The sequence below is a fragment of the Sceloporus occidentalis genome, unplaced genomic scaffold (genome assembly GCF_023333645.1).
Source record: "Sceloporus occidentalis isolate IW3139 unplaced genomic scaffold, rSceOcc1.0.p SCAF_29, whole genome shotgun sequence".
Lineage (NCBI taxonomy): Eukaryota > Metazoa > Chordata > Lepidosauria > Squamata > Phrynosomatidae > Sceloporus > Sceloporus occidentalis.
Window position 1 is genome coordinate 5,889,417 of NW_028317009.1, and position 22,619 is coordinate 5,912,035.

At 43.6% G+C, this 22,619-nt stretch overlaps 5 protein-coding genes across 8 annotated transcripts; 3 read left to right on the top strand and 2 right to left on the bottom strand.

Moving 5' to 3' along the window:
* The first annotated feature begins 188 nt into the window (after positions 1 to 188).
* LOC149299202 (polycystin-1-like protein 3) lies at positions 189 to 2,401 on the top strand. Its single transcript, XM_089486660.1, has 6 exons — positions 189 to 284; positions 431 to 591; positions 927 to 1,137; positions 1,362 to 1,463; positions 2,075 to 2,206; positions 2,288 to 2,401. The coding sequence occupies exons 1-6, from the start codon at positions 189 to 191 to the stop codon at positions 2,399 to 2,401; spliced, it is 816 nt and encodes a 271-aa protein (XP_089342786.1).
* A 711-nt stretch (positions 2,402 to 3,112) lies between these two features.
* Positions 3,113 to 5,847, bottom strand: LOC149299203 (IST1 homolog). Of its 4 annotated transcripts, none has more exons than XM_089486432.1 (8): positions 5,760 to 5,847; positions 5,471 to 5,651; positions 5,280 to 5,367; positions 5,040 to 5,123; positions 4,837 to 4,947; positions 3,894 to 4,079; positions 3,686 to 3,791; positions 3,113 to 3,321 (listed from the first exon to the last, which is right to left on the bottom strand). In XM_089486432.1, exons 1-8 carry the CDS (start codon positions 5,845 to 5,847, stop codon positions 3,113 to 3,115), a joined length of 1,053 nt encoding a protein of 350 aa, XP_089342558.1. The 4 variants fall into 4 exon arrangements, with proteins under 4 accessions (XP_089342558.1, XP_089342556.1, XP_089342557.1 ...); XM_089486430.1 differs by having other exon boundaries at positions 3,668 to 3,791; XM_089486431.1 differs by having other exon boundaries at positions 3,113 to 3,311; positions 3,661 to 3,791.
* A 2,316-nt stretch (positions 5,848 to 8,163) lies between these two features.
* Positions 8,164 to 10,412, top strand: LOC149299204 (zinc finger protein 821-like). Its single transcript, XM_089486557.1, has 6 exons — positions 8,164 to 8,203; positions 8,485 to 8,592; positions 8,808 to 8,953; positions 9,070 to 9,150; positions 9,404 to 9,570; positions 9,761 to 10,412. Exons 1-6 carry the CDS (start codon positions 8,164 to 8,166, stop codon positions 10,410 to 10,412), a joined length of 1,194 nt encoding a protein of 397 aa, XP_089342683.1.
* A 2,365-nt stretch (positions 10,413 to 12,777) lies between these two features.
* On the bottom strand, positions 12,778 to 14,886 carry LOC149299205 (ataxin-1-like). The gene has a single exon (XM_089486661.1). It carries the CDS (start codon positions 14,884 to 14,886, stop codon positions 12,778 to 12,780), a length of 2,109 nt encoding a protein of 702 aa, XP_089342787.1.
* Positions 14,887 to 19,070: 4,184 nt separating this feature from the next.
* LOC149299206 (IST1 homolog) lies at positions 19,071 to 22,337 on the top strand. The gene is made up of 8 exons (XM_089486662.1): positions 19,071 to 19,158; positions 19,239 to 19,419; positions 19,791 to 19,875; positions 20,024 to 20,107; positions 20,398 to 20,508; positions 20,640 to 20,765; positions 21,378 to 21,426; positions 22,141 to 22,337. The coding sequence occupies exons 1-8, from the start codon at positions 19,071 to 19,073 to the stop codon at positions 22,335 to 22,337; spliced, it is 921 nt and encodes a 306-aa protein (XP_089342788.1).
* The last annotated feature ends 282 nt before the right edge of the window (positions 22,338 to 22,619 follow it).

Consider the following 22,619-nt stretch of genomic DNA (forward strand, 5'->3'; position numbering starts at 1 on the left):
CTTACCTCACCCGTGGCAATAACTCCCCCTGTCCCAGGAGCTCATCTTATTATAATTGCCAGTCTGGTTCATAAAGTCTTCTGCAACGAATATGTCTTTATCAGGAAATACAAAGTAGACATAATTATTACTTTACTTTTCTTACTTTTCACGCAGGTGACTTCTCTCCCTCAGCTGACCTTCAGACAATGCGTCTTTATAAGGACACCTCGGGACAGCTGAATGTGCAGTTTATCAGTGATATGGTCTTTGTTGTCATCTTCTTGTATATCGTTCTACATCAGGTATTTACAAACACAGTGTTCAAACACTTAAAACACTCTTTGGAGCACAGTACTGGGGAGGAAATAGTCTTGTTTACCAGAAATTCCATATAGAACTACATTTCTGTTGGATAGGTGCTTATCCCGCTAAACATTTTTTAAAACAGATTTTACGCCTGAAGACCCAGAAATGGTCCTACTTCCGCAACTACAGAAACCTACTCGATTTGAGCATTGTGGCCATCAGCTGCAGTAACACTGGTCTATACGTGAAGAGGCAACTTCTGCATCAGAACGTTATCGATCGCTACCATCTGGACCACACTCAGTGAGCAGACATTTGATAAACCTGTATCTGTTTTAACCCCTTAACATAGTAAATTAATAGCATGAGCTGCTTTGGTTTTTTTCTTCATTTGGTATGGTCATCTTGATTGAGAATTTCCCCTTTTAAGTTGTTATAAATGTGGTGAAGGAGCAGCCTTCTCATGTTTATTTGAGACTTATAAACGAAACTAAATTGGTTTCACTCGCAACTATACACAGTCAGAGTGCTTTACTCTCGTGTATACCCAGCTATAGCTCTATACACTACAAAACAAATGAGCAAAGCGACTTACCCTTTAAACGCAATTATTTGATTCTTTTTCCCCCCCCTTGCAGTTTTGTCAGTTTCTACGAAATAGCCGTCATCGATAGTGCTCAGGGCTATGGCAGTGCATTTTTAGTTGCCCTGATGATAGTTAAACTGTGGCGCCTGCTGAATTTGAATCCCAATTTGCACCTGATCACGATGACTCTTCGGAAGGCCTGGACCGAGATCGGTGGCTTTTTGTTCACAATTCTTATTCTATTAATTGCATATTCTATCACGGTAAGCGACCCACTCATTCCTACTTCTTTCTTAGTTGTAGATAAGAAATATATAAGGGTCTATTCTTTAGCAGAACTTTCAGAGCATGCAGCGGTCCCCAAATGGGCAAATGTAGACAACACGTAATGTAATGCTTTGTAGTTTGTAGGCTACACACTTAATTCCAATGAGTTTTTAAACCTGGAGTTTACTTCCTATCCACACACATTAAACCTTTTTTTCAGTGCAACCTCTTGTTTGGATGGTGCATTTCTAGCTACAGGACCGTCTTGGAATCTGCTGTGACCATCATTAGTCTTCTAATTGGCATTTTTGATTATGAAGAAGTAAGTGATCTTTGTACCGATCAAAATATTCTTTCTTTCAGGTCAATTTAGCACATTATCGTTTATGTACTGTAGGGGACAGCTCGCGCATGGGGCGGCAATGACAGTATTCACACAGGTTTCAAAAGTCAAGCGTGTTTATTTAGAAGATGTAGGCACAGAGCACCTTGAAAACCAAACAAACTCTAAGCCTGTCCGGCTCTAACTAAACATTCGGATCCCTCTCTACAAGCCTACGGTCTGGCACAAAGCAAAGTAACAGGCTGTCCCTGGGTAAAGCTTCATACCTGGTGGGCTGCAGCACTGGCCGTAGCCGCTCCCTGCCTCCGTCCCTCCTCTCCTTTGCAAACCCAACAGCCCTCTCTTTTAAGGCTTCCTCCCCAGTAATGAGCATAGGAAGCCTCACCTGAGGGCTCCTGGGTTTACTACCGTGCCTGGGTGAGGAAACCAGGTGAGATATATATCCCATCCACCACTTTCCCATACACTTTACCACAGTACCAATTAAAAACGTGCAAAATTAGCGCTTTTGTTTAAACGTTTTAAGTCCATGAACCATTTTCGCACAATGCTTATTCTGATGATTGGTGTTTCGTGTTCTCTTCCTGCAGGTTTTGACACTAGATCCAGTCCTTGGTTCACTGCTTATTACCACTTGTGTCATTTTCTTAATCTTTGTGGTGGTGAACATCTTTTTGTCAGCCTTGCTAGGGGTATTTTCCAGGGAGCGTCAGTGCCCGACGGTAAGATGAACTGACTTTCATTTAAAGCGTTATTTCCCCCCCCATTTATGTCTGTGCTAACAAAACTCTTCCATGCTCCAGCCCTATGAAGAGAAGGAAATTGTGGAACTCTTGTTACTTAAACTATCAGGGCTACTTGGAATACGTAAAAAGCAAAGCAAGTCACAAGAAGAAGCTAAAGACAAGGAGATGTGAACCACGACTCTCGAATTGTCATAATGCAACCTCACACACTGTTAGAGCATGATGGCAGCGCAAGAATATTGTCTGTAAAAATATAATAAAATGATTTTATTGGGAACCCAAACCTCGCTTCCATTTCTTTTGTATTTAAGCCATGCAAACTCAGTTATATTCCAATTAACCGACTTTTAAAATACCCAACACCTAGGGTAAAAAGAGGTTCAATTGATTATTGCCCAACTGTTCAAAAGGCCACAGCTTTATTTAAAGAAAACAAACAAGCTTTACATGACTGTAAATATTATGTACACATGTTAGAAAATCATTTAGATGGGGGCAGTTCGTTTAGGTATCAGGAGAGGGTAAGCCACGCATGTCACAAAAGCGGAGCATGGTAAACTGTATCTACATCTTGTTATGGCCAGATCATACAGAGAAGAACAGTGCCTGTAACCAAAAGGATGTATAAAACCAAATGTTTTTAAGTTAATGTCCATCCCCTTACGCTTATGCTTTGTTAAGAAGACTGCATAGGACCCAAAAAAGGAACATGATAAAAGGCCTCTTTCCCTATCTAATGGTGTCTCCCCTGTGGAATGACATGCATAGCCAGCAGATCCCCTTTGTATGATTTCCAAGGACTGTTTAGATTATAATATACAGAATTTCTCATTGCATAAGGGGTAGATATGATTAAACTTCTTGGGGTTGGAGACGCCACCGTTAAGTTTTCTTTTTCAGCTCCTCAAATCGGCGTGAGAGGTCATCAAAATCGATGTCTTCGGAAGAGGATGTGCCAGGTCCCGTTGAGGCAGCTGGCAGAGTGTCTGGAACGGAAGGCAACTCGGGAAGGACAAACGTATCAGGCATTTTTGTCCGTGGCTTTGCAACAGGTGGTGCATTATACCCTGGACCTATTACAATAAATATAACTCAGATTAAGGGTCAGTAAAATAAAATAAAAAAAAAAAAAGCACTACCGCTGATCCAGCTACTTACCAGGCTGAAGAGGAGCATTAGGCCCGCTGTTATCAATCTGCCAAATATTAAGACGATAATGTCACTTTCAAAGATTCAGTCCTACGAGGGACACATTTATAATCTGGGCTAAAGCATTGGCGGCACCAGGCAGTTTAGTCTATTAGTTATTGAAAATCTGAATATTATTTTGTCATGTGTAGTCATGTAGACTGTTTGATGCCCTGCCCAAGAACCAGGTGAAATCAAATTTCCCATTCAAAAGAATACAACAGAACACTTGGAGCAGCAGATTGCTACTGGAAAGAGATCGATGACTTACAGATTCGTAGTTTGGGGGCATGGATGGTACTGCCGGGGGCACTCCACCCATTGCAGGAGGGTAAGGCTGGAATCCTCCCACAGGTGGTCCATTGAAATTCTCCTATTAAATAACATAAGCAAGACAGGATTTAACAAGAGTACAATAACAAAGAAAGCATTTGACAGGAAAAAAAGCCATCACTTGATGTAAGCAGATACGTACCGAACCACCAGGTGGAGGGTAGGCAAAGGGAATATTTGGGGTTGGCATTGGCATCGGCATACTTGGGATGGTTGGAAGTGGTACTCCAAATCCTCCACCTCCACCCCCACCGCTGCCTCCTTTTTTAAAGTCATCTGTAAATCCCACATCGATGAGGTCAGCCTCCACTCCAGCAGGGACCTCCGCCTTGGAAAGACAGTAACCACAAAAATCAGACTATGCGCAACTATTCGTGGCGGGTGAGCTTAATTATGCTTTGGCCAATTCATATAACCAAAACCTCTCATTTATATTATGTTTATATATTTGTTGCCAACTTTATTAGGGTAAGAAGCGCAGATAATTTTTGTTTTTTGTATACATTGTACAGCCAATACACTGTTTTTGCAGCATGCTTACACCTGTTTGGTAGGCCTCGTATTATACATTTGTATTATTTGAGCCCGTGACTAGCTTAGCGCACCGACATTTTTTCTTTTCCCTGTACGCACAACTATTCTTCCGGACCTAACCAAAAAGGTGACCTTTTTCGCTAATAGCAAACATAAGAACTCTGGAAACAAATATCAAAGGGACGGTAGAGATTAACGGCAAGCAATAAACACTTGTGGCTCACAAGGGTTCACAGTCTGTAACAATGTAGTCTGTAGGTTGCTAATATTCTTAGGAACCTGGTCAGATATATTTGATACAATCAGAATTACAAAATGTTCTGACAGTAATTCAACAGTTTAAAAAAAAAAAAGTAAATTTCAAGGAATTGTTAATGAAAAGGTCTGCAAGGTTTTGAAGATAAACATGCGCGTGGGCAAATGTTACTGCAAAAACTTGTTATTTATGATAACGGTATTTCCTTTACAGATAAAATAACACACGGGTCATATATGAGGTTAATTCCGATGAGTTAAGATACACAGACTAGCAGTGCTGGCTCTTCGCTTACCAGGACGACAGAGTCCGGCTCGTACGGGACGTTGTAATTCTTGGCTATCTCAATCAGGTATCTTTCAACCAGGATTTTAGGAGGAGCTTCTACACTCAATTTGTGCATCAACTACAAGAAAAGCAAAAAATATTTTTTTAAACATGCATGTGCCATATCAGAGGAGGTACTTAGACTGATAAAACGTAGTTTATTCCATGTACCCTGTCATTGACAGTGCCGATCTGGTTTGTCCTGCACAGTTTGCCATATTCCTTGCTGTACTTTGCACAAAGCTGATCCGCCACCTGGAAAATGAATAGGGAAACGGTAAAATCAGGTAGAGAGATGGCGGACGCTCATACGAGAACATCCCATTATCCTGCTCACACCCAAAGAAACGCACCCACTTAGGGCTGGTAGGACAGCACAGATAGAAGTCAACCAATTTCTACTCTACTCACAATTTTCAGCTCTGAGACTTCCGTCTGAAGACGTGGAGCAGCCCAGATCAGCGTGGACACTGCTTCACCAAGACCAGGGTCTAGTTCCCTAAACAAAAACCAAGCGTTGTTATGGAAGCTCATCAAATCTTTGGACTATCAGGCTGCAAACGGCGATCCTCTTAACCCTTTCCCCCAAATGAGGGCCTTACTTCATAGACTGGATCAGCCCGAATCGTGCCAGAAGGAGGTCACAGTACAGTTCTAGTATTTCCATGGCTTCCACTAGATAGTCTTCCCGAATAATGTGTTCCACGCGGATCCGGGCACGTTCATCCTTCCCAGTGGATAGATAATCAGCAATTTCCTTCCGAGCCTTCTGTGCCAACTCAGCTGTTTGGGGGTACGGACACATACATGTTAGTCATGTTCCGGGCAAGCACTGCCACATACAGTCTGCCTGTGTATAGACGCAGCACGCAGAATGCAAGGAATACTCACTTTTCTTTTTCTCAAGTAGTTTAAGTCGATTGATGACTAGCCTTAAATTCACCCGAAGCCGCTCGGCCTTAAACCCGGAGCCAAGCATTCTGTTCACTCACTACAAGGAGGACTAAGCAAACTTAAGTTGTCCGAGTTACTTAATTAAGTTATTGAGGATCCAAAATTATTGCTGTAGGGAAAAAAAAAGAAAGTTATTGAAAGTGTTTAGATAAGCGGAACAGAAGCGGTAAAGGTTAATCCAGTAATGGAGTATAAACATGCATGGGATAGGCACATGGCTTGTGAATCTAAGACGAGACCAACGACCGATTAAGGTTTCATTCTTTGCATCAGGAAAAAAGGGCGACTATGTGGGCTGAACGGGGCCGATCTGCCGGCGCGTCATATCGTGCATGACAGTTCCGGTAGGGACCTGTCTTTTATGTAGAATGTGTACGCTGGCATGCATTTCCATTATTCCCTTATAACACGGGCGGCGGGCAAACATTTCCACCCTGTTTACAGATTGTTAAATCAATAGATGGGCTACCCTTTGATAAAGCCTGAGATATGACATCATAGTTAATCTATTTCAGATCCCTGATGGCTATACTGGGGGGGGGGGGGGTATATCTGAGTAACTGTCAAGTATGACAACATCCTTACTATGGTTAACGAAGAAATACACCCTAATAACTTAGGGCCTTATGTGGCTCCATGCAGCTTGACTTCCCGGTCTGATAATCCACAACAAATGAAGTAAAAAACATTTTAACCCAAAAACCAGATTATAACCCCTGGCCCCTACTTACAGCCGGCTCGCACGCTTCAGCAAACCCCACAAAATCCGATATTTATTTTAGTTTCCTTCCTCCTGTAAAGCTTCCTTTGTTGCGAGTGACGTCAGTGCGTCAGGTGACAATTTTCTGTCAGGTGAAAATGAGTCACAGGGGCTGTCACTTCCGGCTGCCATCTTTAATGTGGTCAAAGTGACAAAAGTGACCAGAACCGGCTGAAAGCAAGTTCTTATATTTTATTATTTTGTGTCTTGTCACTGGTTGCTGAAATCATATATCTAACAGGCAAAATGGCTTATTTTGCCCCTATTAAACATGGCAGCAATACGTTTCGAGGCCACGCCTGCAAGCTAGAGCCCCTCCTCCTCAGTTGCTATAGAGATTCCAGCTGGTTTCGCAGTGGCGCGAGAGCGCGCCTTGGTGTCCTCTGGTGTTCCTGCAGCGCGTTCTCGTGTCGTCGCCATCTTGGTGTCTGTCTGTCTGTCCGGAGCCGGGACACACCCGGATGCCGGGGCCGGTCCTGGAGTACCGGGGACATGTATGTAAGTGCACTGCGGGATGTGCTGCCCGTGCATTGTGGGTGCGTGTCCGTGGGAATTCACAGGTCGGGTACATGCTGTCATTGCCATGGATAATGGGATGTTGAGACTGCCCACCCCCCTCAAAGCAGAGCTCGTATTAACAATACATTGCAGCTCTTCTCTATCCCAATGTAACACTGAAAAAACATGGGCATTGCGAGGGTACGTAATATATACACATACATACACACAGACCCAAGCCATGTATATGTGTGCATGCCTGTATATTTGCATATGCTGTATGATATGGTGGCGAATAAGTGGACCTGTCTCCCAGCTGAAGTGGTAAAGGCTAATACAGTGAGGGAATGTAAACATGCATTGGAAAGACATACAATTCCGGAATCTAAGACAAGACCAACGACTGATTAAGATATGAGTCTTTAATTCATGAAAAACGGGCCACTAGATGGCCAAATGGGGCTGATCTGCTTAATCTAAATTCCTTAAGATATATTCATCACTGGGACACATAATTTAGCCAAGTCACCAGCGAATAAACAGCACACTTTGCGTTGTTAGCGACGTCCTGGTGACGGCCGTAATTATATGAATTTAAGGGCACGTCGTTTATACTGAATACTAATTTGTTTATACAGATTCATTTTGTATCAAATACAATAAACGTTTTGTTAAATATTTGATACACAAACTGTGTTTTGAGTTTTTAAATACATGTATCACGTTCGTTTAGAGGAGAAAATATTGTTTTTATGAATCTGTAAACATTTCCAGATGTTTCTCTGAAGTTCAGACAGGTGTGTTTCTCGCCCACGATGGGCAATTGGAGTGATTTGGGTGGAAAACCGTGTAAAGCGGTCATAGCAACCCAATGATTGGTTCCGCTGTAAGGATTATTCCCATGGTTGTTATGGCGATAAGGTCACTTCTAAACTCTTTATTCTCAATCCCGGCTGCTTTCCCAATATTATCGCAATAACGAGACAGATGAAGGTCCTGATACCTTTTTTTTGTTTTTTCATTCAGAGGCGCGCGGCGTAAGGGGTCGGTGTGGAAGGGACCCGGGTGCCAGGAAGGCAGAAGATGTCCCGGAGGAAACAGACAAATCCAAATAAAGTACATTGTGAGTATTTCTTATAACTGTAAAAATGGCTAGATAAACACAACTAGAATGTAGGCGCAACTTGATGATAAGAGCCCCCATGGGATGTATCCATAGAGATTGGTGTAAAACAGCACAGAAACAGTAAAAATGTAAAAGCCGATTTGGGCTTATTTCTACATGTTTAGGGCCTGACCATCTTTTGTTCCGATAGGGACAAAGCGGCATATGTCAGGGCAGAGGTGTTGGAAATAGAGGATGCTGTTTAATCTATCGTTAATGGAGTCTTCTTTACCAAACAGGGGAGCAAGTGCTTGCTGGACTGGAAAAGAAAGCTCGTCAAGCAATGATGAACACGGACATCGTGAAGGAGGAATCATCCGAGATGGGGCAGCAAGATAGGAGCAGCAGTGAGTGTGTGTGTTTGGGTGGGGATGGTATTCTTTTTTCCATACCTGATGTATAATACTACAAGCTTACTAATAGTTCTAGTGAGGGCCAAACTATTCAAGGGAAAGAGGCACCTTGAGTGGAACTGGGTGAAGGCACCATAACCATGTATTTCGCTGCCCCCAACTTACAATAATACTACGTCCTTACAGTTTTGCCGTGTTCTGTGCTCCAGGTGAAAGCGATGCAGAAGACACAACAATCGATGACCTGTCCTCCCCGGGTTCAGAGGAAGACCAGACCGAGAGGGAATCCGAGAACGACCCTGGGGTCAGCAGAATAGGAAAAAAAAGAGCCGGAGAGACAGTAAGTGGTGAATGTGCGGCAAGAGGTGCCGTCGTTGAGATTAGCCCCGTTTATGTACGCTTCGGTGCACAAAGTCCCTCCACCTGAATTACCCCTTTCCTTGACAGGCTTCAGCGGCTGGAGATGGACAGCTGGATCCTGGATTGTTTGCTTGTCCGTTGTGTCAGATGGACTGTGAAAGCCAGGAGCAGCTGGTAACTCACGTCTATCAGGTATTTCACGTTTATAAACCGCAATTTCCAAGATTATATCTGTGTTTTCTGAATAAAATAAACACATAAAAAAAAAACAACCAATAATGATATTTAAATAAACTATTGCTGCATGCTTTTTGTTTGTGTGGGCATACTGAATATTGCCCTAACAACGACTATCTCGCGGAGAGAAAGATACACGGATCATAAACGTAAATGTTTCTAAACTGGCATGCAGTTCTAATTTATTGTCACGTCCTCTCCGTTTCAGCACACTGCTGCGGTGGTCAGTGCTAAAAGCTACCTGTGCCCGGTTTGCGGTCGGGCCCTTAGCTCCCCGGGGTCACTAGGTCGACACCTTCTGATTCATTCACAGGATCAGTTATCAAACTGTGCTGTGTGTGGAGCCCAATTTTCCAGCCATGCCACATTTAACAGGTGAGCATATATAGAATATTCACTAAGGGTAGTGAACCAGGTACGTGTTGGTGAACTACAGCGCCACATCGTGAGATGATGACCGAGGGAGTTGTTGCTGATGGGCACGTTAGTTGTGTATATCGTGATTATCTTTCTTTGCTTCTGATACAAGACACTTACATTATTGTGAATTTTTTATTCTTTTCAGTGAGAAGCTGCCTGAGGTTTTGACCCCGGAGACCTGGAACCAGAACAATCACAAAGCTTCAAACAGCGAGGACGAGAAGTGCTTGGATTTTGATGCAGTTTATCCAGCGGGTATCTTACTGGTTTGTAATAACTGCGTAGAGTATAGGAAGATGATAGCCGCTCAGGTACCCGCTGGACGTAAATGGGCAGCGAGAAGAACAAATGAGCCTGTGGAGGCAAGAATGCAGAGACTGGAGCGGGAGCGTACAGCAAAGAAAAGCAGGCGTGATAGCGAGACCCCGGAGGAGCGTGAGCTCAGGAGGATGCGGGACAGAGAGGCCAAGAGACAGCAGAGAATGCAGGAAACGGATGAGCAGCGATCAAGGCGTCTGCAACGAGACAGAGAAGCCATGCGGCTGAAACGGGCTAATGAAACGCCAGAGAAACGCCAAGCCAGACTTGTGCGCGAAAGAGAAGCCAAACGGTTGAAGCGGCGGTTGGAGAAGATGGACATGATGCTGCGGGCGCAGTTTGGGCAGGATCCCACTGCCATGGCAGCTTTAGCCGCTGAAATGAACTTCTTTCAGCTCCCGGTAGGGAACTCGGAACTGGATCAGCAAATATTAGGAAAGATGCCGCTTGAGGATCAAAGTAACGGAGCCCTGCATTGATCTATACCCGCCCATGTTCTTCAATGGCAGCCTACAGTTGCCCTGGTAATAATGGCAACCTTGAATAGGGAACTTCTGCATCTGCTTTCAGGCGACACTCATGGACCCTTTTCACCTTTTGGCAACATAAAAGAACTGGGCCCACTTCCCATCCTCTGAGTTGTGTTTGTGTTGAACCGATTCCTCAGGATTACAAAGCTGCTGAAAAGGATTTGTTTGCATTTCAAAAGTGCCCGTTTCCTCCGACAGAGCAGCAGCGTCGCCGTTGTAGGTCGTGGCGCGTCTGACGTTGCAGAGAGCGAAAGGCACAGACTAGGAGCTGAAACTTCTGACACCCCTAAAAATATTGCAGCCCTGCGGCTGTGTGAAACAGGGTATACAATGCAGCATTCAAACAGTGTTCAGATATTTCTTTTGTGCTGTGAATGGGTTGTATGTGTGTAGTACTTTTTATTTATATGTGTGTGTGTGCAAATGAATTGAACAGCATCGGTGTACAATACTGTAAAGTGGAGCCAATAAATTATTTTAATATGGGGTAGTGACCTTTTGGTTTTACTCCTTGTGAGAATGCAAGTTCTAATTATTAGTTTATAGCTCTCAAGAATTAATCATGCTACTACCCACTCACAACAGATGTACGCTCAAAGCCCCTGCTCTGAGACATAAAGCGATCGTCACGGGATGCCCGTGGCAGATGACTGATCATGAGATGCATCTGAAAAAGAAAATGCTGAAATTTTGTTTTCTCTCTTACCCTAAATATAGACTTCTACTTTAAAGTCCCATAAAGACACGCAAACACAGAAAAGCTATATGTTTTATATATAGGCATATTGGTACAGAGAATACTTACATAAATGTTTTAAATGTTTTTTTAGCATGAAAATACAATCTTTGTATAACCTAAATACAGAGATTTCAGGGGGGGAGAGAGTGAGTCCACGGCTGGGATACAAAGATACAGTACAAATTGATTTATTTAAAACAAACCAAAAAAAAAAAAGAAACCACACCAAAATATAGATCAATGCTCTGGAAAAGAACAGGTTGCTATTAGAACAGAAGCACCTGCCTAATTCTAAGGCTCCTTAAAATGCATAATAGGTAACAGGTTAATATATGAAAGAGTTAAAAAAAAAACAAACAAAATTGTAATACACTCTGCCCTCCACCCTATGCAAAGGATATTTTATACCAACTGAGGGGCTCTGTGATGCTGTACCTTTAAACACTGGTATAGGCTGGGCTGCTTTAATACAGCAGATAATCTTGCAGACGCATAGCCTGTCTTAATGTGTGCCTTTTAAAAAAAATTCTGTTTAAGTCCAGTCGGTTGGCTTTTAACGTGATATTTAAATACGTCAGCAGCGCAAAGAAATGGGGGAGCAAAAATTTCTCACCGCCACCCTTTATTTAAATAAGGGGTTAGCCAAAGCACAAAGTGTAGTGTACTGTCCTGTATCGGGCACGAGAAAGTACTTTGTCAGCTCCGAGTGGTATTACAAGTGCTTGCTGAAGCTGGTTTGGCAGTGAGAAGATTGGCAAAAAAAAATTACACACCAAGTCTATTAAAGGTCTGAGATCAATATATATATATATATATATTATACAAACATAACATGTCTCTGTAGGTAAAGCTTTCAATCAGATTCATACAAAGGTGCAGAAGAGCCACATGCTACAAGAGAAAGTTTGAGCAGATGCAAACACCTTGCCCTTATTATTGCACTGTGGGGGTGTTTGGGGGTATCAGGAACCCTGCCACACCAGAGTAGCGGCCCACGAATGTTACAGTGTCACCTGCTTCCCAATTAACATTGCTGGGTATGGCTGCATCAGTGTGTCCAATACTTGCTCAGAAGACGCCCTGCAGCTATTCTACCACGCTTTGCTTTATCACACTAGAGTAGTAGAGAGAAATAAAATTACCCATTTAATAGTAATTAAAAAAAAAAAATAAACAAGAAGGATGTATTAAGGGGGGAGTTAAAACTATGTAATGTTATACCTAATCCATTTAAACCCAGATTCCCGTCAACCCAGGAAGACACATTCTTGCTTATTCTTCTCAAAAATACACAGGCAAAATGCATAGGATTCATTTCTTTCTAAAAATGTACTGTGCCTTTTTTGCGGTGTAGGATGTACCCTAAACCATGAGGAAAGAATCTGCTCAAATAATAAACATGGGGATGGGGGACTGAATAATAAAAAAAAAAAAATCATTGCGTTTCCTTACTGAGTTGCAAAAGTTCGTGCCTGCTTTTTGCCATCGACCAGCATGAGGGACCCCTCCGCAGCCTCACCAATTATCCCTGTTCTCTTAACTGTGCAAATTTTAATCCCACCAAGGGGCATTTTGTCACTTCCCTGCATTTGACCGCCCCTCGATAGAGAGCTTAACCTCTTGAGGAATGAAAGTGTGTCGAGAAGGTGATGGTTGGGGATCAGGGCTGAATCTTTGGACTCCTGTACTCGACCAGGCGGACTGCGTTGTGGGAGCAGGGCATGAGGCCCGGGCATAGTAAGCCACTGCAGATCCATCCTTCTGAAGCGGACTCTCCTTTTCATTCTCTCTCCCAGACAACGATGTCCTGTCTCTGGTGAGTAACATTGCTCTCTCAGTGGGGTGAGGCACAGACTGAGTTGTGGAGGTACAATTGGTGGTGGATGCGCCGTTCTTACTTATACTCTGCAGGCTTATTGATATACAAACATCTCCCACCTGAAGCCGGTGACAGGGAAGTGCAAATAGGTGGGTAGTCTGCCTGGGGCTACAAGAAGACCAGCCTTGTCCATACACAAAGAAAGGATGTTCTGGGGGAACATCAAGACAAACTTTACTCTGCTGCTCGCCCACTACAAAGTGGAGAGTCACAAATCCTGGCCACTGGCTTTCCTGAATGTCCACAACTGTGCTTGAGTCAATTTTAAGACCCCCGCTGACCTCTGCGCTGCGCACAAAGTCCTGGGTCTGTAGGTCTTCCACTCTTTTCAGCTCCCCAGTGGCTAGCTGAATAATGGCTCCTTTCATGAAGTGGGAGGGTAACGCAGCGGAATGTGGGGGAGGCATGGGTGCTGCATCCATGCGCGGTGAGCTTCTGTCTGACTGTGTGTCTCGAATATGCACATCAGGAGATTTTGCCCCAGGGGTTTTAGAGGCAGGTTGAGGAGCTCCTGGAAGCGGACTCTGTTCCAGGCGAACAGCTCCTCGTGATAACTCCCCGTTTAACACAACCGCGGCTCTATCCGTGTATTTGACCACATGCTGTCCAGAGTACGTATTTCTGTGCTGGCCCCTCTCTGGTGCTGGACTCGCCAGGTTTCCATGGGAAGAAGTACCCCCTGCCACCTCCCGACGCTCACTAGCATTGTGGGACAAGTTTAATGGACTCGGCAAGTCTTTTCTCTGAACAGACGGGGAACTGAACTCTTGTGAAGCCAAGCCCCTTACCACCTGCTGAACTTCTAAATCCGCATCTGGTGTGCTCCTGTGGGTCATTAGAGCAACCTCTGTCCTTTTTGTAGATTGTCCTGAGTATACATCGCAGTCCAACAGATTATTGGCAGGTCCCCGTACAACCTGTTCCTCTGGGTTTCGGATGTACTGGTCAATGACATGACGACCGCTATCCGAGACGCAGTCTGATAATCTCTGGGCTCCATTCGTAGAAGTCATCATTCCCTCGCACACTTTGTCATTATGGGATGTGGGACTGGGGTCCGGGTTAGATGGACATGCCACAATCATCTCATGCACAGGATAAGATGCGGGCACTTGAGGAGAATGCTGATAAAATACAGGAACTCTTCCCTTTCCAACATCCACAGGCACTACACCCATAAGGACAGACGAGGACTGTGCAGTAGTAACTTTACCGAACGAGTGAGGAGATGAAGGTTGCGGCGGAGGGGTGACTCCCTCTGTCAGGATCGAGTTATATGGCACATAGTGAGGAACATGAGAGGCTGCCAAAGTAACAGGGGGTGATATCACAGCACGTGGGAGGAAGCCCGGAGGTACAGCATATGGAACTGCATACGGGGACCCAAGAAACTGTACTGAAGTGTGTGAAATGGGAGCATAATGGATAGGGGGGTAAGTTATGCCTGGGTGCTGCATTAAAGGAGAAGCTACATTGAAAGAGGACTGAAGAGGACTCATATTCACCACAGGATGAAGACCTGGTGGAGAGAAGGTGGCAGAAGGCACAGCTAATTTGTAAAGGTTCCCATACTGGTCCACAGTGACTGTCTCTGCTCCCTCACCAGCCACTTCATATCTCACCCCGTGTCCTTGCCCTGCTGCCACAAGCACTCCTCTGGACCAGCCTGAGGTTTCGTTAGCCGAGTTGTCATTAGCACGTCTGCCGTCTACCTTCGGAGCTTCCTCTACGCTCACACTGCTTTGAACAAGCTCTCGCTTCTTTGGTGGAAGACATTCCTGGCTCCTTTCGTGTCCAGGCTTCATGTTGCTTCCTGCTCTTGGTAAGAGATCTATGCCTTTTTATAAGCTTCATGGATGTCCGGCAGGAATGATTGGCGACGGCACCATACACGTCCAGTGGGCATTGTGGAAGTTCAAGATCTACAAAAGGGAAAAAAATGGCCGCCATAAAACAAATGGAAACAGAGAGTTGGATTTTACGAAGGGCACCATTTAACATGAAGCTCTCTAACATGAAACCCAAGTTGGAAGACGTGGAAGGGAGGAAATTAATGGAGGGCCGATGAACTGGGACGGAGCATGGGTGTGTAATGTGTTAAGTCTTCAGGTAAAGAAAAAGAAGACTTCCTCCACAGGCGCTCAGCGGTACGTGAACACCTTTGGAGGAGACGGGTTTGTGTGGAAAGCCACGGCTGAGGGAGAGAAAAATGCATAAAAGAAACAAGCAGATATAGGGTGCGACGTCAGGAACAGTATGCGTCCATCTAAAAAGAGACAGATCTCTAGGCAACCCAGTAACCTTAATCTGTCCGCACATTAAGAGTCCCCCGGGATGAGGTCACTTAAGCTAAGTTTCCACTATATACAGTGAAGTCACACGAAGTGTTTCCGCTCACCTCAAAGCTCACAGTTTAGCAAATAAGACCCAGAGAGAAGGGTCCCCTCCACAGTCTATTCTCATTCATGCGAGTCACCATATGCAGAGATCGCACCCACAATAAAGATGTTCTCACACAGCTCCTGCTCCCTATAGTTAGATGTGACCCCCAGACACTGGAGCCACAGACAGCTGGTCTGGACCCCCAAACACTGATGACCCTGGCGGAGAGAAAGCAGGCTCTTGTATAGATACGGTGAGAACCCTGCTCAGCCATATCCACCACGGACAGGGCACCGGACTCCTTCCCTTCATTCTGCACTTACGTAGCCCCCGAGCCCCATAATACAGACCCCTGGGGTATCTGGAACTCTCACCGGACCATCTTCTCATGTTTCATCAGCAGCACCGGATGCATTGACTCCTTTTCACATCCCGATCTCCCTCTTTGACTCCCGGCCTTCCTCTCTCTCCGGCCCCGGCGCCTCCTCGCGGCCTTGTTCGGGCACAACACCCGTCGCATCGGCTCTGAGTCACAGTGACGATTCCATAGCAACCGGCGTCTACTGATTGCGCAACCCAACGTCAGCCGTGGCAACCAGCTGTCACGTGACCAGTGCATCGTGCGCTCAGTACAATGGTGCCTCGGCTGCCATCACTCCTCACTCAGCTGGGTTCGGAAATCACGCGTTCGGGCCGTTGCCGTGGTAACAGAAATTAGTTTCTAGAAAGCAACACCCATAAACAGTGAGGGGGCAGGAATGCCGAGTTAGGGTAAAATAGAGCGAATAAAGTATTTCTACTAAAACCGATGAAAAAAAATGTCACAAAGTACTGGAAAAGAGAAAGCTAAACAATCAGAGGGATTTAGAGGGAGTTTAAGCTATTGGCTAAATAAAAAATGAACTCGAAGAAAACATTCCATAAAAGCCCAGAAAAGTAGGGATATGTACGTCATCATTCCTACGCTCAGGGGTGGAAACAGATATCAATGAAAAATAGTTCCTGCAGATTAAAAGTACCCGCCTGCCCTCCCTGTGGGTCAGTACCAGGCTGCCTCAACAATAAAAAAAAAATAAAAATAGAATAATAATAATATGAAAGGATTATGTGCATTTTCCCATCTTATTTGACTTTATTTATCCTGTGACTGAAAAGCAAGAACAGAACATATGTGCAGAAGTGCTAAGCATAATCCAAGCTGGTTCTTTGGACCAAAAAGAGCCAATGGCATTGCAGTTTGCCCGTGGTGATATGACATCATGTTACGCTTTGCCCGTGGTGATATGATGTCATGCCACACTTTGTCCGTGGTGATATGAGGTCATGCCATCAGAAAAAGCATGTGGCTAATAGATTTTCAAAGTGATTATAACCCTGATATCTATTTTTTTTTCGTCTAGGGTGTACTAAAGGGACATAATCTTTTTTTCCTTCTCAAACATCATCTAAACATCTTATTAACAATAGGATCAATAAAACCCTATAAAAGTGATGATGTATTTTAAAAAAGTTCTTTTTGGTTAACATTATACTTCTGATTTTTAGCAGTACAACCACTGTGAGAAAACCACTCAGAAGGTCTATCAAGATCCATGGAAATTCTTCAGTTTAATGTAAAATGGTAAAAGCGTCCTGGCTATAGAAAGAATGATTGGAAGAAGAAGAAGTTAAGCACAATGTGCTTTCCAAACAAGTTAGCATGTACTTATATATGATGTATGAGTCAATATATGTCATGCCGTTGTATGTTACTCCACCTGTTTCAGGTCCAGTACTGCCAGCCTTGACCTCTGCTTTTTGGATACTCCTTGTGGGTACCTCATCTCTGGACAATTATTATTCTCATGCACAAGTCTCACCCCCTCACTTGTAGTTATATCATCTTTCAACTGTTTTCTTTGTTATACATTGGCTTTTGGTTTAATGCTGATGGTGTCTAAATGCATGAATGGAATTTTAATCGTATAAAAAATGTGGTCTAAAAGTCCAGAATATAGAAAGATAATTTGTATAATTGGGGGCTGGGGTTAGCAAGGAGCTACTGTTTTTATCCGACCATCATCGCTTAAAGGAATGGTCAGTCCCCAAAAAATATTATGTCCCAAAAATAGTTTCCTTAACTACAATGGCACATATTGTAAGTCTTTATTCGCTGTTGGTGATGGCGTTGTGCCAACTGATAAACCTCAGGCAGAGCTTGTAACGTAGCAATCTCTAGAAGCAGAGGACGAATTATATTTTTGATATACTGTTTGTTTCCTTTGATAACGACATTTTAGGTTAATGGGAAATCACAGCCGCCAGTAAATAAATAATGCGTGTATTCCATACCTTCTAACACATTCATGTTTACCTATTTTACCCACAGCAAGATTTAAGGACCTCCTTTCCGAGGAAGCGGCTAACCACACCTGTGTCAGGTAGTCATGTGACGCTGCGTGATGTCACCCACCTCGTATGAAACCACTCCCTATGATGATGTCTGTACAAAATGCGTCTGTAGCTCTTATCTGGTGACTTGTAATGACTTCTCCGTAGCTGGTAGGACTGCTTGGTGCCGATCAAGGGTTTCAGGACAGCCTCTTTCCACCATTCGCTGGACGAGTGAGCATTCGACTCAGGTAAGGTCTTTTGCTGGAGTCTTATTACTGTTTCAGTATATAACTCTATGTGGGATCTGGAGATGTAATCCTTTGTGCAGGTAACGGGCAAAATCTTTTCGTTATCTTGGAAATTATATTATGTTGAGCCGTTTGCTGTGTTAGCCCTTATTAATGGATCATTGTCTCATGATATGATTTGAGACGTTCTTGTGCGTTCTCTGGTACGTATATGTCCAGTGGAAACTGAGCGATAGAAGATAGTCACTTAGTAGCTTAAAGAATTGAATGTTTAGTGACACTGACATTACTATGATAGTTTACTAGATCCTGTCTTCTATCCGTCATGTGGATTGCTGTCCCAGTACGGTCTCCTATCCATTTATTTCTGCCTTCATCTACCAATTGAGTGTATTGCCTTCTGCCTGAAACTTATTCCTGAGCTATAAACATTAAAACGGGTTTAGAAGAGCTTCTTTTCTGGTCACCTGACTCCGGTTGCGGTTTAGAAACCAGAGACTGGTCTTTCCAGTTTCAGGTGACCGCCTTTTGTTTTTGCCTTCGACATTCTGATGCGGTTCAGTGCTGTCTCTCGGTATGCAATAAATAATTCTCTCTATCAGTCATGACACACATAATATGCCGCGTGCCTAATTATACGGTAGGTTCATTGTTTATGTACTAAAGTCCATTATATATCACGGGTCAGCTGACTCACCCATTACAAAAATATATTCATGGCGGGGTGTATCTATGTGCAGTGGAAGAGATGAATACATATATCAGGTGGATGGGGTCCTGCAATTTTCCAGTGATCCAGATTAGCAAATAATTCAGATGCATACTGCCTCCAGGATTACAGAGAACAAGCTAGAGCTTATATTTGGATCAGATGGATAATTCCTGTATTAAAATGTTTATGTAACCAGTATTGCAGCTCATGGAAGGTTGGTAATTGTATATCTAATCACAAACATGCTTTCGTCGCCTTCACAGGAAGGGACACCATGCTTGGCTCGGGATTCAAGGCCGACCGACTGCGAGTCAACCTGAGACTGGCTATTAACAGACTCAAGCTGCTAGAGAAAAAGAAGAGTAAGTACATGCTGGAGCACGAGGCTTACAGAAACACACAGATCCCCTAGGATGTATCTAACGTGTCTGTTTTCTTCTAGCTGAGATGGCACAGAAGGCACGGAAAGAGATTGCCGATTACGTGTCCTCCGGGAAGGATGAGCGGGCTAGAATACGCGTGGAACACATTATTCGGGAGGACTATCTTGTGGAGGCCATGGAGATCATAGAGTTGTATTGTGACCTCCTCCTGGCACGATTTGGCCTTATCCAGTCAATGAAGTAAGAATGCATTTGTATTCCTTCCCAGGGCTAGGACTAGAAATAGTAATGTAAGTAGGGTAGTATCTTGTTTGTGGAAAATACATGTGAAGGGGCAGGATCACAGTGGCTCCAATGCACCAGCATCAAAGCAATACATTCTACTTCTTCTAATGCAATTAGACATGAGAATATAAAGTAGTCATTTTCATGAGAAGGCTTGTATTCAGGTAATTTATAGATAAAGATTTCCAGTATGCAATATTCTTGGATGCTTTGTGGAACAAGTTCCAGAACAGTTTGGAAACCAAATGCAAGATGATCTCTTGGGACATTAAGTCGATCCTTGGTACCGCTGCTCAGGAGTTATCATAATTCTCTCCTTTTTTTAGGGAAATGGACCCCGGGCTGGCAGAGGCAATCTCCACTCTCATTTGGGCTGCCCCACGCCTCGCAGAAGTCCCAGAGCTAAAGACGGTGAGTGGAATAAACACACAGGAGCTTACGATCTATATTTGCGGGAGTGACTCTTTGCGAGGCACATACTTATGGCTCTCGTATGATTGCAGTAGTTATGCGTTATGCTGTTAGGTTATCGTTAACTCGGTAGTCGCCTTTTTCATAGGTGGCCAGTCAGTTCTGTCACAAATACAGCAAGGAATATGGCGTCTTGTGTCGAACAAATGAAATAGGAACAGTCAGTAAATCGGTAAGTGTGTAATGCATGCATTTCAGCGGATTCTTTTGGTCTGGTAGTACTCTAAATAGACCTTCTAGGAAGATTACTTGAGAATTTGTTATACTTAAAAATGTAAATTGATTTAAATAAGTAAATAGTGTAGTTTAATATATATATTAGATATTACAAGGCTCTGGATTGGAACCTTCAATTTATTTTATGCCCAGAGACATCGGTCTTAAAGCTACCAGAGCCAAGCCTTGCATACTAATCGTGCAATAATAACTTTCAAACCCCTGAAACGTTCTCTCGCTCTGTAGCTTATACAGAAACTCAGTTCATCCGCTCCTCCCAAAATCTTAGTGGAGAAGTACATGATTGAGATCGCCAAGAATTACAATGTCCCATACGAGCCTGATTCCGTGGTGATGGTGAGTGAAAACACAAGTAATTGGCTGGTTCCCAAGGAACCTCATAAATCTGTAACTAGCTATGCCACACCACAATTATATACATCTTCATTAGGCAAATTAAGTTCAAACAATAATCTTTCTCTGATTAGGCTGAAGCACCGTCTGGATTTGATCACTTCAGCAATGGATTTCAGGACAATAACAAGAAAGGAGGACCTGGTGGTGGAGGAGCTGGAGGGGGAGACTTCAAACTCACTCACTATCCCAAAATCCAAGTGAGTGTACGTCTTGGGAGTAGAGATTATTTCTTTGTGTCGGCTCAAGAAAGTTGATTTTTGGAACCTAAGAGACTGTAGAATATATAATATGGTGCATGATGGGCAGCTGGTAGGAGAAGAGGTCCTCAAAGGAAGCACAGTAGTTGAATATAAAGGAGTTTGTTTAAGGGATAAGCGGGTCCGATGGAAGGGAGAGGTGATGGGCAGTAAACAAAGTAAACTAAGAAGGTGGTTAGATGGAAGAAAGTAAACATGGGACCATAAGAAACGTGTCTTTCAAAGTGGAACGTGGTAGATAAAGGTGCTATAAAGGAAAGTTAACGGGCAGTAAAATGGTAATCATGTGACCTCTGACTACTGTTACAGCAAACGTCACCTAACGCTTCTGTCGGCATCTATGAAACTTGTACCTTTCTGCAACCACCTCCAAGGGTTAACGTACCACCTCCTTTGCCAGATGCCCCTCCATCCTATCATATGGTATGTCTTTGGATGTGCGTGTGCTGCAATGCTTGACGTGTTTTTGGTTGGGATTGTCTTTGCATGTGAGGTTCAGTTCTGTTGATGCAGAATTTTTGAAGTGACGATAGACACGTTTTCATCTCACAGGATAAACCTCCCGGAGCTGTTGGTGACCCAAGGTTCCTTCCTGATTTCGGTGAGTTCCACCAAAAATCAGCATTATTCGCTATACGTTACCTTAATCACTGTTTGAAAAATATAATTAAAGAGAATTCAGTCTAATTATTTTAGGATGTATTAGATTAACACACATGTTACATACATTCTGTACTTTATTGCAATATTGGACTAGTTTCAGAGAACACTAAAAGATCTCGATTCGGTCACACCAGCTCACCATAGTTAACCCTTTCCTGCACTTGATGTTACTCCACTGATTTGGGGCGCCAAGAAATTTCCAAACCCTTGTTTTTAGGTTTACACCACATGGCTCCCCATCCCGTTCCAGCACCTGGTCCGCTTATTCTGTATTCCATGCCCCCTTTTACCGATAGAATTGTGTGTGTGTGAGGTTATAAACCCAGTCTTACTCATACTTTAGGTAAAGAAATTTGGGTGATAGCACACAGTTATCAAGTGTTGATCAAGTACAACCAAGCATGTGCACTTCCATTCCTGTTCACTAGAGGGAGCTACTTCCAAAGACCTCCTATTTGCCCCTGTTTCAATGTGCCATACATACAATATATATATATATATATATATATATATATATATATATATAATATAATGCTGTATGTTTCGTCATACATTAGGGAGAAGTCTGGACCTGGGCCCTGATCTTGATACATTACTGAACTATTGTACAACCCTTGAAACTGAGTAACTTATTTTGTGCACTCATTTGTAGGTCCAAACTTTAAACCTGGTTCTTCATTGGATCAAAAACACATCCAGGGGAAGTATGATAATCTGCCTCTGCCAAAACTCCCATCGGTGCCCGTCAGCCCAGCGCGCGGCTCAACCCCACCGGAGCCTTCACCCTACGAGGATATAGACTTCGAAGATCTCTCGAACCGGCTCGAAGAGCTTAAGAAAAAGACATGAACTCGCTTTCAGAAGCCCCTCTGCTGCCGAGGGATGGACGGATGGATGAATGCATGCATATTGTATATCCTCTGTAACATTTACTGGATCTTGTTCATCTGTTAGTTTTGTGTGGCCATAAAAAAGGCTGTTACTTTTGCTGCTTTATTTTGTTAATTGCAATTCTGGTTGTGTCTGGTCATATGATATTTAGTAGGGCAGGTAGCAACCCTTTTACCCCTGTGGTACTTGAGCTACATACCCACCATCAATGAATCCTAATGTATCTGTCTGCCATGTTGG

Coding starts and splice junctions, on each gene's coding strand:
- LOC149299202 (XM_089486660.1), top strand. CDS start 189: ATGCGTCTTTATAAGGACACCTCGGGACAGCTGAATGTGCAGTTTATC. Junction 592..926: donor TACCATCTGGACCACACTCA/GTGAGCAGACAT, acceptor CCCCCCTTGCAG/TTTTGTCAGTTTCTACGAAA. Junction 2,207..2,287: donor GGGAGCGTCAGTGCCCGACG/GTAAGATGAACT, acceptor TCCATGCTCCAG/CCCTATGAAGAGAAGGAAAT.
- LOC149299203 (XM_089486429.1), bottom strand. CDS start 5,847: ATGCTTGGCTCCGGGTTTAAGGCCGAGCGGCTTCGGGTGAATTTAAGG. Junction 5,368..5,470: donor GGGCTGATCCAGTCTATGAA/GTAAGGCCCTCA, acceptor GTTTTTGTTTAG/GGAACTAGACCCTGGTCTTG. Junction 5,124..5,279: donor AAGTCTCAGAGCTGAAAATT/GTGAGTAGAGTA, acceptor TTCATTTTCCAG/GTGGCGGATCAGCTTTGTGC.
- LOC149299204 (XM_089486557.1), top strand. CDS start 8,164: ATGTCCCGGAGGAAACAGACAAATCCAAATAAAGTACATT. Junction 8,593..8,807: donor GCAGCAAGATAGGAGCAGCA/GTGAGTGTGTGT, acceptor TCTGTGCTCCAG/GTGAAAGCGATGCAGAAGAC. Junction 9,151..9,403: donor TGGTAACTCACGTCTATCAG/GTATTTCACGTT, acceptor TCTCCGTTTCAG/CACACTGCTGCGGTGGTCAG.
- LOC149299205 (XM_089486661.1), bottom strand. CDS start 14,886: ATGAAGCCTGGACACGAAAGGAGCCAGGAATGTCTTCCACCAAAGAAG.
- LOC149299206 (XM_089486662.1), top strand. CDS start 19,071: ATGCTTGGCTCGGGATTCAAGGCCGACCGACTGCGAGTCAACCTGAGA. Junction 19,876..20,023: donor AAGTCCCAGAGCTAAAGACG/GTGAGTGGAATA, acceptor CCTTTTTCATAG/GTGGCCAGTCAGTTCTGTCA. Junction 20,108..20,397: donor TAGGAACAGTCAGTAAATCG/GTAAGTGTGTAA, acceptor CTCGCTCTGTAG/CTTATACAGAAACTCAGTTC.